This window comes from Herpailurus yagouaroundi, unplaced genomic scaffold, assembly GCF_014898765.1.
Source record: "Herpailurus yagouaroundi ecotype Mexico unplaced genomic scaffold, PumYag 162, whole genome shotgun sequence".
NCBI classification, from domain to species: Eukaryota; Metazoa; Chordata; class Mammalia; order Carnivora; family Felidae; genus Herpailurus; species Herpailurus yagouaroundi.
In genome coordinates this window covers 66,644,219-66,657,956 of record NW_024412403.1, presented here as the reverse complement: position 1 = coordinate 66,657,956, position 13,738 = coordinate 66,644,219, and the positions used below count along the sequence as shown (strand labels likewise).

General features: G+C 38.6%; 1 protein-coding gene across 3 annotated transcripts in view; it reads left to right on the top strand.

Annotated features, from left to right (window-relative positions):
- GSK3B (glycogen synthase kinase 3 beta) overlaps positions 1-13,240 on the top strand; it is a 198,862-nt gene extending 185,622 nt beyond the window's left edge. For all 3 annotated transcript variants that reach the window (XM_040484609.1, XM_040484607.1, XM_040484608.1), the window contains one exon: positions 7,670-13,240. Coding sequence is in view for 2 of the 3 variants with exons in the window: in XM_040484607.1 (XP_040340541.1) it covers positions 7,670-7,737 (68 nt within the window). In the remaining variant the exon portion in view is untranslated. The remainder of the gene's footprint in view (positions 1-7,669) is intronic.
- The last annotated feature ends 498 nt before the right edge of the window (positions 13,241-13,738 follow it).

Genomic DNA, 13,738 nt, shown 5'->3' with positions numbered 1-13,738 from the left:
TTTCTCTATTAAAAACATAATATATAGTTATTGTAGAAAAGAGAAGCCTCCCATATTCTCCATCCTAAGATTAATGAAAGGTAACATTTTACATATTAGTCTATATATGAATGGGCAGTGAGACGTGCTTTTTTTTTTTTTTTTAATGGGCTATGGTATTCAGGGGGTAGGGGGTTAGGACTATACATCCTAAGCCTATACCATAATTTATTTAACTTAATTACTTGGACATTTGTGTTATATCTCAGTCTTTAAAAGTATAATTGCCAAGTCAAAAGATAAAGATTTTTAAGTTTTTGATACATAGCAAATTGCCTTCCAGAAAGTATGTCCCAGTTTACACTGCCCACTGGCAGTGGATATATTTTTCCATTTCTCCATTACCTTAACATTAGCCAGCCCAGAGTGGGGGTGGAGAAGGTGCTGTGTGCATGTGTGGACATGTATTTTTAGGTATTATTAACTTGGTAGCCCAAGAATGTGGGTGTCTTTTTTAGGTACAGTGCTATACTCATTTCCTCCTGTTGGCTCTGTGTTTGAAATACATCCATCCACATGTGTCAGTTTGACACAATGACTGACACCAATGAGGATGTACCTATCCTGTGTTAAGGTTTCAAGTTCACTTGGCAAGTTTTTTATATAGATACCTAAAGTCAAACCAGCTTAGTTATTATTTTCATCAGAGCAGCACTAAGTATTATTTTCAGGAATTTTTTTTTTTTTTTTTTTTGAGAGAGAGAGTGAGTGAGTGCACGAGTGAGGGAGAGGGGCAGAGGGTGAGAAAGAATCTTAAGCAGGCTCCACTCTCAGCACAGAGCCCAACATGGGGCCCAGTCCCACAACCCTGGGATCGTGACCTGAGCTGAAATCAAGAGTCGGGGGGGCTCAACCAACTGAGCCACCTAGGTACCCCAGAAATTGTTTCCTTTTATTCAAAACCTGTTTTCTCCCGTTGAGTCAAAAATTGTACCTGGGTTTTTCCCCCCCTCCAAAAGTTAAGTTGATGAACATCCTATCAAATATTCTTTTAGATGTTCTTCAAATATTCCTTAGCTTCTTGCCTGAAGTCACCTGCTTATATTCATATAAGCATATTCTTTATTCCTAAATTAGGTGAAAGTGTTTTCTGTGTCCCCATGACTTCAGTTCCCTACCCTGAATGACCACGTTTCTTCAGTGTCCTCTATGCCTGAGCCCAGAACACCTCTCTGGTGCTGGCAGATAAAATATAAACAGTCTTATTGACAAGCCCTCCAACTTTGCTAGTGGACTAGTTTGGCTCACTAGCATCTGAATTGCAGTTCTATTTTTGAAATGACTGAAACTACTTGTGGCACATCTTTTCCTCAGAAAAATATGAAAAAAGAGGTAATGATGCTTTGCTGAAGAGGGGTTCCCCCCTCCCTCTCCCTCATTATTATACACCCAAAACTGTCAAAAACTCATAGTAGACATTATAAAGAGAAAAATGAAAATTGAGTCCTTTTCCTTACAGATGACACTTTCATTTCATTGATGTAGGTTATGATTTCAATTTAAATACCAGTTTAGGGTATCCATTTGATTCTCTGTAAATAATGGTCTTATTCCTGTGTCAGTTAATAACTCTAATATCTAAAATATGATTTTTTAATAAAGATATTTCCACTTGGAACAATTTGAATAGGAACTTCCTGAGTTAGCTACACAGTATAAGTAACATATCCCAGGCTGCCAAAATTTTATCTTTTAGAGGAGTTGACCTGTTGTGAGACATTTCTAACTGTTAATAGAAAGACAATAGTGGCAAATAGCAACATAAAATGGACTTGGGAGAGTATAATAAAAGAAATAAGGAAATAAAAGTGTACTTAAAGCTAGCCAAATACATTTATAAAGTACATGTAAAATAGAAAAAGGATTTGATATATTTGAAATATGCTCTTTCACTAATCTGTCAATGATAAAAATACTAAAAATTTAATGATTTTTTATAGCTTTTAAGAACTTGAAACATGTTTAGGATAAATAGGGAACTAAGCTTTTATTTTTATTTAATTTCAGTTAAAATTAAGTAACTATATGTAGCTTAGCAGCCACCCTATACGAGAGTGTAGATAGAACATTTCCATTGTTGCTGCGGGGCCAGTGAGCACTTATATTACTTAGAAGGCTTTATCTTTTATAAACCCATAGTTGCAGAATGCTGATTCATGGTGGCACGGCCTTTGGAACACCCAGCCTCCTATGTTTTCTGTCCTTCCCTCCCAGCTTGTTTCCTTGTTTGCTAACTCTCTTTTCATTTAAACACTTTGGCAACAGTTTATAAAGATGGGACTTTCCATTCGCTCTCCTTCCCCTTGCCATTTGTACATTTGATTAAACACATTGGGAGGGAGAATAGACAGTACTTGCTGATGCATTAGATGTATGGGGATAGGGAAGGGAAAGAATCCTCGTGATCACTTGTGGTTTATGACCTGAGCAACTAGGTGGGACAGTTTCCTCAGTATTGAGACAGCTGCTCAGTGAATCCATGACTCAGTTATCTTGCCACTCTGACAGTTCTCTGAAAGGCTGAGAGGTAGGGGAGAAGCTATGGTTCCTCTCCGAGAAAAATGTATGTGTATTATATATGGAATTTTGTACATCAAAATTTTCTCTAGAGCTTGGGGCGCCTGGGCGGCTCAGTCAGTTAAGCCAACTCGATTTCGGCTCAGGTCATGATCTCATGGTTCGTGGGATCAAGCCCCACTGTCAGCACGGAGCCTGTTTAGGATTCTCTCTCTCTCTGCCCCTCCCTTGCTCACTCTTGCACATGCTCTTGCTCTTTCTCCCTGTCTCTCTCACTCAAAATAAATAAATAAGCTTAAAAATTCTGTGGGACAAAAGTTGCACCCTCATGAATTTTATTGAGAACCAGATACCTTAGGGCTTCACTCTTGGCTTCACTATGAGGTTGCCCTACTTGTCATTTTTGTCTCTGAAGCCACACAGAATAAAGTTGGTTTCAGTAAATACGTACACAAATTCCCTTTGCGCTATCCAGCACAAAAGCTACAGAACCATAGAATCTTCTTAGAATTAGGGGAAAAAACAATTGATCATCTGATACCATTTTCCTTGCCTTTTTTATGTTTTATTGGGAGCATACTTAATCTTATAAAGGGAGTTGGTCAGGGATGCTCTCATGGGCTTGTGAGTGTAAATTCTGCCTGGCATTTAACTTATTTGACCTATGTGTATGTGTTATTTTTCTGTTGCTACAGATTAAGATACTCCAAAATTTAGCAGCTTAAAACAAGAATAAACATTTATTATCTCACATGGTTTATATGGGTCAGGAATTGAGAAGCTGCCTAGCTGGATGATTCTAGGTCAGAGTCTTTTATGAGGTTGATGTCAGCCAGGGCTCCAGATATTGGAAGGCTTACCTGGGGCTGGAAGATCTGCTTTTAGGATGGCTCATTTATATGCTTGGTGAATCCATCCTGGCTGCATGTCCCCTTACCATGTGTACCTTCCATAGGGCTGCTAAAGTGTCACATTGTGGCAGCTGGTTTCCCTTGAACCAAGTGATCCAAGAAGGAGAACGGAGGACAAGGTGGAAACCAGAGTGTCTTTTATGTCCTGACCTTGGAAATCACACACCATTCATTGCCTCTGCAGTATCCTATTGGTTACATAGGTCAGCCCTATTCCTGGGAGAAAGGACTACCTTAGGGTATCGACATCCAAGAGGCATGACTCATTGGGGCCATCTTGGAAAGCGGCTACCACAGTGTGTAAGAATGATCTTATACCTTCATTCCTCAAAGCTGATTATTCTCTCCATTCTCCCTGAAATCTGTCCTTTGTTGGTTGGTTGGTTAGTTGGTTGGTTGGTTCTGAAGTAGCATTAGAAGGATGGTAATAGGCACTGGTTTCTAAGAAGCTTAGATGTCAGTGAAATATCACCTCTATAGTTGTTTCCAAAACACTTGTATCTCTGTATACCCCATATAGATTGAGAATTAGGAAATAAAATAACTGTATTTTTAATTCATATCATAAATTCACAGATCTGTTTTAATGAGTAACCCTTTTAGATAATAGAAATAGGCTTTTAGAAATCGTAGTAAATCAATTACATAGGAGTTGGGTCTGAATGAAAGTCCCCTTAAGCTCTTTTCTCCCTTTGCCAGGAAATCCTTTCTTCTGTCCCCTGTACTGCCCATAAAGGCCATCATTCTCTTCTCTAATCCCTCTGTACTCAACTCAGTTCTCCCACTTGTCAGCTCTGCAACCTTGGGCACATTACTTAATTTCTTTGTGCCTCTATTTTCCCCTTTGCAAAATGGGAGCAATAATTATACCTATTTCTTGGGGTTGTTCTGTGGGCTAAATGACATGCTGCAGTGTACTTAGTATGATGTCTGGCACATTGGTAAGCACTCAGATGTTAACAGTTGCTACCCCTTTATTATGGTGGTGATGGTGGTTATTGCAGTCACACTAAACTATAAATTTATGTATTTTTAGATGTCTCTTTTACCTTTCCATTGATTGAACAATTACTATAACCCAGGTGCTGTGCTAAAGCACCTTATGGGTCTTATTTCATAGGCAAGTGATCTTATCTCCATTTTACAGATGAGGAAATTAAGACATAGGTTAAATAACCTGTTACAGGATCACACAGCTGTTAAGTTGTACTGCTGGGTCTCTTAGTCCATGTTTGTGGAATTAGATTAGATTTAAGAAAGATGTGTCATTGTGAATTTCAAAATAGCATCTCAAGACTAAAAACAAGAGACTGTATAGTCAGTCTGTGGTTATTCATAGTTGAGTTGGATGCTTTATAATCAAAAGACGTTAGCCTATCCTTTAAACCATAATGCCATGTAGCATCAGTTTTACCAGTATGAATGTTAAAGGGAAGGGAATGCAAGAGAAATGAGCAAAATGAATTTTGCTGCTTTTAAACAGTCACTGTTTAAATGTTTGAGAAAAACGTTATAGAAATTACAGTAAACATCCAAATCCAGTGACAATTTGTAATTAATAAACGTTTTTATTATAAAAGGCCCATATTCAATTATATAAAATAAAATAAGGGGCGCCTGGGTGGCTCAGTCGGTTAAGCGTCCGACTTCGGCTCAGGTCATGATCTCACAGTTTGTTGAGTTCGAGCCCCGTGTCGGGCTCTGCTGACAGCTCAGAGCCTAGAGCGGGCTTCAGACTCTGTGTCTCCTCCTCTCTCTGCCCCTCCCATGCTCATGTTGTATCTCTGTCTCTCAATAATAAATGTTAAAAAAATTGTTAAAAAAAATTTTTTTTAATAAAATAAGGTTTCTGGTTTGACAGTAGGAACAAAGTAAGTATGTACCAAGAAGAGCATCTGAAATGTAGTTTTGTTCAGTCACTAAGCCAGGTGTTCTGTTGGAGCTACTATTGAGTTTGTAGAACTTTATATTTTCTTTGTTTTGCGTTTCTCCTCCCTATACTTTGTCTGCCTCTGAAAAACAGATCTCAGTTCTTTTTCTCAAGGACATATATAATTTGACTTTAAGTGGAATTCATTTCAGTGGGCAAAGGTGTTTTTGTTTGATGAATGAATACAGTCGTGTGACTTTAGGTATCAAGGATATTTGTAATCAAAGTAATGAGCTGTTAAAATTTTAGTTACTAAGTGATTTGGAGATAATTCAGAGAAGAAATATGAGATCATTAAATGACAAATCTGAGGAGCTTAAGTGTCTTTTCAAATTTTATTGTTCGGAAGGTGAATTTGTTCTGGTTACATGCACACAATAGGATTTTTCTAAAGAGTAAATTTACATAATGAGCTGGATGGCCTTGTAGATGAGCCTTAGTGGTTGTCCTCTAGTGTAGCTGATGGCTGACATGGCCAGAGCTGCTAACAATGCTGGTATATTTGTTAAATGGTCAAGCAGATAAATTCCTCATGATTGGTAAATCTCTTAAGTCCCGAAGAAGACCAGAACATATAAAAAATGAGAGAGGAGTGCTATTTGGTGATGATCACGCATAGTTTCTGAGCGTCCGCCAAAGCACGGGAAATGCCACAATAAGTTTGGACTTGTGAAGAACATTGTAATTCTGAAATAGCTCTGTGGCCTTTCAGACTCTTTCTAGACTTGTTTTTTAAGCAGCCTGTGCCTGAATTACGAAAATGATTGTTTTTCTTGAGGAAGGCTTACAACATGTGCATAGACAGAAATTGATGTTATCCCTGATGATAGAATTTGGATGATCATTGAAGAGTAAAATTCCTGCTAAGAAAGACATATCTAAGAAAGACCAGGAGTCATGAAGAAAACATTTTAGACATTGTTATTTACTGATTATTGGAAAAGGCATGTACCTGCCCTTGGAGAAAGGTTCTGTGTCATATACCCTGCCACCTGTCTATGTGCCATACCGATGAGTTAATGAATGTAATATGGTCTGTGCATGGACCCTGTGCTGTAATGTTTGTGCTTATTTGCATGAAAATAGGAGTAGAAGTAGCTATTAAGTGTTTTGAAGGAAATTAAATGAATTACACGTAACCAAATTAAGACATATAAACATTTCTTCCCCAAAGGCTGAGTTAAATATATAGAAGGAAGGCTGGAGGGCAGGAAAAATCAGGAATTTAGAAAAGAAGTTTAGTTTTTATAGAGTAGCCATTGGAATGATAAACTGAACACCTAATCCTTACGTGAAGAGTTCCTGTGTGTTCTTGGGTTTTTTTTGTTTCTTCCTCTAATTAAGAAAATTCAAACAAGAAAGATCCAAGGACCAAATGTTACATTCAGCCATAACAGTTGTTTAACTCATCATAGGATATAGCTATAGCCTCTAGGGAGGCAAAACTTCTGGACTTGTTTTTTAGTGTCACCAGCTTGTATGGTCAAGGGCAGTATGACTTCATAGAAGTCATGGCTCATGACTCATAGAAGTTACCCATCCCAGTCAAGCCACTTCTCTTCTTGCTCAAGGCTTAGCATGAAGTGCTAGGGAGAAAATTTGCCCAGCTGTGTATTAACAGTCACATACATGATGACACAGGGACGTGGCTGGACTAGCCAACTGAACAGCAGTCTTGTTGCCTACCTGAGAGGCAGTGCTGCCCCAGATGCAACTAAATAACTGCTTAAATGTTAATAGATGCTGTGGAATAATAATGGAGTTTAAGGTAGGGGGGGGACTTAGAAAGTGAACAGCTGAACTTGATTTATGCATAGTGCTTCTGCCTCAACACTGACCCGTATTACATTCATTGCCTCCACCCATTTTACACTTAAGCAGATGGCACATTATAACACGGTTCAGAATTTTTAGCAAGTTTCGCAGCTGTGCGATGTTCATTTATTTTCAAGTGAGCTGACTCCCAACTGAGTATTCATGCATGTACTGTTAATCCCAGCTGTAGCAAGAGTTTTGACATAAGTGGGGTCTGGCCCCCTAAGTCTATAACTTAACTCAAAGACACTATCTTTCCTGCACCAGGACCAGGCCAAGGCATGGGTTTAGCTCTAAGCAGAAAGAAATTCGGATTTCATGGTGTTGGCCATATTTAAAACATTTTTAGATACAGCTTGGAAGACCACCGGCTCACAGTCTGCAATTCGGGCAGTGTGCTTTTCTCTTCGGGCTGTTACAGCACTGCTCATGCTCTCTCGGGACTTTTGATTTGCAGATGCTAATGCTGGAGACCGTGGACAGACCAACAGCGCTGCTTCTGCATCAGCTTCCAACTCCACCTGAACAGCCCCAGCGGCCAGCTGCACAGGAAAAACCACCAGTTACTTGAGTGTCACTCAGCAACACTGGTCACGTTTGGAAAGAAAATTAAAAAGAGAAAAAAAACCTGCTCATTTTAGTGTTCAATTTTTTTATTATTATTGTTGTTCTTATTTAACCTTGTAAAATATCTATAAATACAAACCAATTTCATTGTATTCTCACTTTGAGGGAGATCCAGGGGGTGGGAGGGGTTGTGGGGAGGGAAGCGGAGCACTAGAACACACAATCTCTCTCCCACGACAATCTTTTTTATCAAAAGTCTGCTGTTGTATACTTTAAAAACAGGACTCCTGCCTCATGCCCCTTCCACAAAGAAGAAGACTTTGTTCTGTGCTGAAGTTTTTTTGAACTTTGTTTTCTTTTCAAGTCAAGTGTAAGACTTTGGGCTAGTGCACAGCTTGAAATTGGTTGGGAGCTTTAGCAGGTATAACTCAGTGGGGACTTAAATGTCACTTGTAAAATTAATCCATATCCTCTGGTATTTGAAGACTTGCCTTTGGCATATTGGTGGCAGGTGTGGCAGACAAAAAAGGAAATGTGTATCATTTGTATGTAACCCAGGGAGGTCAATAAAGTTTGAAGATTCTTAATTGACTTGATAAGGTCTTGTTTTGCTCGTAATCAGTGCTAGTGGTGAAGAAACTCAAGAGGAGGCGATCAGAGGAGCAAGCGTGCTCCGAGTGCAGGTCTTTGTTTGCCTGACTGAAGGTTCTCTGCAGATCTTAGTACAGTTTAACCTAGTGGCCTAGGAGAAGGCTGAGAGGGTGTTGAGCCAGTCACTCTGGCTGCAGCGGTCAAAAGCTGATGAACCTGGAGGGAAGGGCTCAGGCCAGGGCCAGATCTCAGCACTGTGAACGAATTTGTCCAGACTTGTTTCCAAAGTTGCTTCCCTTGGAAAGAGACACTTGAGAGGACATTATAGTTAAATAATGTGAACTGTAACAGTCTACTGGTTTATTTTTCATATTTTTTAATTACAAATTGAGCTTGCAGAAATTGCCACATTCTGCACATAGTTCTAATTTTAAATCCAAATCTAGAAATCTGTATTTAATTTCAGCTTTTTTTTAACCTCATGCTTTTAAATTTTTATTTATTGATGTATGTCAGATAGACCATTATGATTTTAGATGGTAGGAATTTTAAGAACTACACATCAAAATGGTATAAACAGTCACGTGTACTGCTGACTTTATAGGAAAGCTGATTATATAAATGTGTGTATGTATATATGTTATATATACATAGATTCAATACTGCCTTTTATTTTTGTTTTTGTCCACAGTATCAAAATCAACTGGTTGAAGCATGAGAAGAAGAATGTTTCCCCCCACACCCAGTTAAGTTTTTGTTCTGTTCTCTTTGTGTATCAGTGAACGGTGTAAGACTCAGTCTCTGTTTTTGAAGAAAAAGCAATATTCCTTGGAAAGCAAAGAGGATTGAAGGATTATGTTTGCAGTGAGGAAATAGATTTTCACAACTAGTTTGTTTTATACTTTTAAGGTTGCCATCTTTGTGGGCCTTATATACTCGAAAATGAACCTTAGTCACCTTGGTGCTTATGGGCCATTACTTGACCTATGAATCTTTAAGGCACAATCAGTTGTACTTTACATTTAAAGATCACTTGAGTGATGGCCGCCTTTCCTTTCTACCACTCTTTCCCTACACACCTTCCAAGGTTAGCTGATGACTGCAGGGCTGAGGAGCTGAGCCCTAGACTGTGTGTAGCCTCCCTTCACCCTCATTGCCACCTGAGGTCATGTTCGGGGTCTTGAGCCTTCCCTGTGATTGGGAAGTGGAGTCTCTTGGCGGCCCTCACGCAGGTCCCAGTTCCCTGTCCTGCTTCTTAACCAAGTGTGTGTGACTCTCCAAGAGAGTCCTACTGCCTGCTGAAGTGAACCAGTACCCGGAAGGGCTACTGTGAGCCGTCTTAGTTTTCACTCACTGTTTAGCTAAGCTCTTAGGCCACAAAAAGGGTTTCTCAAACCTCTGGTTGTATCAGAGTTCGTGAGAAAGGAAACACACTCAGTCAAACCAAATCAAACAAATTGACTTTTACATTTTCTAATGGGCTTCTGAGAGCTAATTAAGATTTGAAAGAAGTCTGAATCAAAGTATTTGGCTGGGTAATTCCTAAAGGGAATGGCTTTGATAGACCATTTTCAGAAAAGATTTATAAAGAAGCTGAACAGCAGGTCTCTGACAGAGAAGTAAACCTGCTTTCACACCAGACTGCCCAGCCAAACATTTGGACACAGACACTACTCTGGACTTGGTATACCCACTAGAGTCCATAAAAATCTGTGCTTGTTTTGGGAAACACTTCCCCCTCCTTTGCCCCCATAATTGGGGTAAGAGAAGAAGAGAGAAAAGTACAATTCTTTTCTCTCATTTTATTGTGTGTGTGTGTGTGTGAGGGCTGAGGTGTGTGATTTTTCTTTCTCAAGGATCATGGCGGTATCACAGAACTCTTTTATACAAGTGAGATCCAGGTCTCTGAATATCTTTTTGTAAATAATAATAATAATAATAATAATAATAATAAAAGCTCCTCACCAAATTCAAGCTTGTACATTATATTTTCTTTCAGTGTTTTTAAATTTAAGTTTTATTGTTTTGTATGTAAATATGTGGACCCAGGAACTGTTATTAATGAGCAAAAAGTTACTGTTCAGGGCAGTGATTCTGTTTAATAATCAGACAAAATGTAGACGAGCTTTTTAAAGCCATATAGTTTTAACTCTGTACAGTAGGTACCGGCCTGTATTATTGTAACAATAACTCTAGCAATGTATAGTGTATCTATATAGTTTGGAGTGCCTTCGCTTCCATGTGTTTGTTTTTTGTTTTTGTTTTTCATTTTTTAAGTTTTAATTGGTTTTTCTATCCATGTGTCCCTGTCCCGCCCCTTTCCCTTTGAAATACTAGCTCGCTCCTAACAGTGTCTTTGCCCCTTCCACAGTTAATTTCAGTGATACCATGCTCAGGAGTGGAAAGAGGAAACCATGTTCATGATCTCATTTCATTTAAGCCCTGCCTTGGTTTTGGTTCTGAACAGTTGTTTCCTCCTCAGTCAGTACCAGTGACGAGTTTCATTTCATACTTAAGTCCATCCAGGGACTTAGTGTAGTGCCAGCGAGCCCTAGATCTGGAAGATACTGAATAGATTCGAGTTTGCTCATCTCTTCCCCAAATCCTAACCATGGGTCTTACAGACAGCAGATTCCGGGAGCCTTACATGCCCTCCTCTTTATCTGCTTCCCTCCTGATAGAGAGAGAGAGAGATGGTTTTATAAATCAGAGTTTCTTAATAGTATTGAGTTTTGATACATCAGTGGCCTAAAATGCTACAGTGTAATTAATTACTAGCAGTTACTGCACGGAACTCCAGCGTGCTGATAGAGGGCTGTCGTTGTAACAAGGGAACTTTTAGCCCATCCCCTCCCTCCTGCCACCTCTACCCCTGTTTAGTAAAATGTCATTCTAATTTCGTTCTTAAAAAAATGAGTTTAATTCTTACTGTGTGCCCATCATGAAGGCCTTTTTTGAAAGAAAAAAATTAAAATCATTTGTTTTGCCTCCGAGTACTCCATATAAGATGTCTTGAGTAGTAGAAAAAAAAAAAAAACTTTACCAAACCAAAGGTTGCTATTTTTGAAACATCGTGTGTTCATTCCAGCAAGGCAGAAGACTGCACCTTCTTTCCAGTGACATGTTGTGTCAGTTTTTTAAGTCCTCTTAATTTTTAGACACATATTTTTGGTTTGTGTTTTAACAAAGCCTACCTGACCAGTCATCTTGTCTGCACCAATGCAAAGGTTTCTGAGAGGACTACTGTATTCTCTATCCCTGTGGATATAAAGACACTGGCATTTCATTTCTTTTTCCCTTTCCTTTTTAAGGGATTTAACTTTGGAATCTTCCAAAGGAAGTTTGGCCAATGCCAGATCCCCAGGAGTTTGGGGTTTTTTTTTTCTTTGTTTTAAACCAAAATTGTATCTGATTTCTATTGTTGATGTTAGTGATCATCTAATCACAGAGCCGAACACTTTCTCCCCTATATAGAAAAATAAAGTAAGCATGCTTTCCAATAAAATCTGTCTTTTCTAGTAGAAACCTGAGCCACTGAAAATAAGAGAGAAAAGCAGAATAGAGTCCCAGACTAAGGTCTACGTTTGAGAGGCTTTGAAAGTAATCCCTGGGGTTTGGATTATTTTCACAAGGGTTATATTCACGTTTGTTGCTCCGTTTTGTACCTCTGCAATAAAAGCAAAATGACAACCAGTACATAAGGGGTTAGCTTGACAAAGTAGACTTCCTTGTGTTCATTTTTGTTTGTTTTTTTTTTCTTATTATAATATCTGTCTACAGGCAGATACAGATAGATGTATGAAAATGTGCTTGCCTGTAAAATTTGCATTTATAAGTGTGTTGCCGATGGATCACTTGGGCCTGTACACATACCAATTAGCGTGACCACTTCCATCTTAAAAACAAATCTAAACAAAATTTATTATATATATATATATATATATAAAGGACTGTGGGTTGTATACAAACTATTGCAAACACTTGTGCAAATCTGTCTTGATATAAAGGAAAAGCAAAATCTGTATAACATTATTACTACTTGAATGCCTCTGTGACTGATATTTTTTTCATTTTAAATATAAACTTTTTTGTGAAAAGTATGCTCAATGTTTTTTTTCCCTTTCCCCATTCCCTTGTAAATACATTTCGTTCTATGTGACTTGGTTTGGAAATAGTTAACTGGTACTGTAATTTGCATTAAATAAAAAGTAGGTTAGCCTGGAAATGAAATTAAAATTCACAAGTGTGTGGTCTTTATTTCAGTACCCAACCCTCTTTTCTTCACCCTACCTATTCTGCTACTGCGGTATATAGTCACATCACCATCTCCGTTCCTCCAATTAGAGAAACATGGATCTTTGTTATAAAAATCAAGATGCAAACACTAGTTCTCCTTCTTTAAGTGATCTTATTATATTGTATGGCCCCAAGAGGTGCAGCTTCCATCTTGGAAACCTTTGGATTTGATGTAGAGGAAGCTTTGCAGACACTGCTTTGAAAAGAACGAAATGTCCCTGAAAGGGACAAATTTTTAAAATGTGTATAAGCTGCTGTCTTTGATTACTGTGTTCATGGTTTGGTGTAGCTGTATTTTCTTTTAACTTTCATCCCATTAGTAATGGTCTTTGGGAGTATCTGTAAAATATATGAACACCACAAACAGTGGGGCTGTACCTCCCAGGTTACCAACACATGTTGTGTTTGAATCTGCTCATTTCCAATACTGGATGATGTATGTAAACATGTTATGTCTCTTAGTGCAAAAAGAAACATCATTTTTTTAGGGCTGGCTCACTCTGTCAGGCCTAATCTAAAGGCTAGATATAAAGTCATGTGACTGCTGCTTCAATAAAAACAAATTTATATTGGATAAAGTCTGCTCTCTATTTTGTTTATGGTGGTGGTATGGGATTGGCTGATATCTGTAAAATAGTTAAATATGTTCACCAGTTGCCAGGGGTTTGGGGGGAAGGAAAGGAATCCATGCAGACCTAAAGATCACACTTGTGGGATGGGCCTCCTGATGGCATTGAAATGCATTTGTTTGGGATTCACCACTGTTTTATTTCCTGCCTTATTTGGAGTTGGAATTGAGCAGGATACCCTTTTAACTTAAGATCCCGGAAAGTGCATTATTTTTAATATGTAAGGTCTTCCAAAAAGTACTGAGTAACCTGTCCTTTGGATAGTGTTTCAAGAGAGCAATGATAGCAAATGCCATTTTACAGGTGCACTAGAAGAGTAGTTGGGAAAGGGAGGGATCAGATGGCAGAGTTCAGGGAGAAGTTTGTGAAAGGAAGTGACCAAAAGTGATGATGTGGCCACCCACAGAGTTCAGGGAGAAGTTTGTGAAAGGAAGTGACCAAAA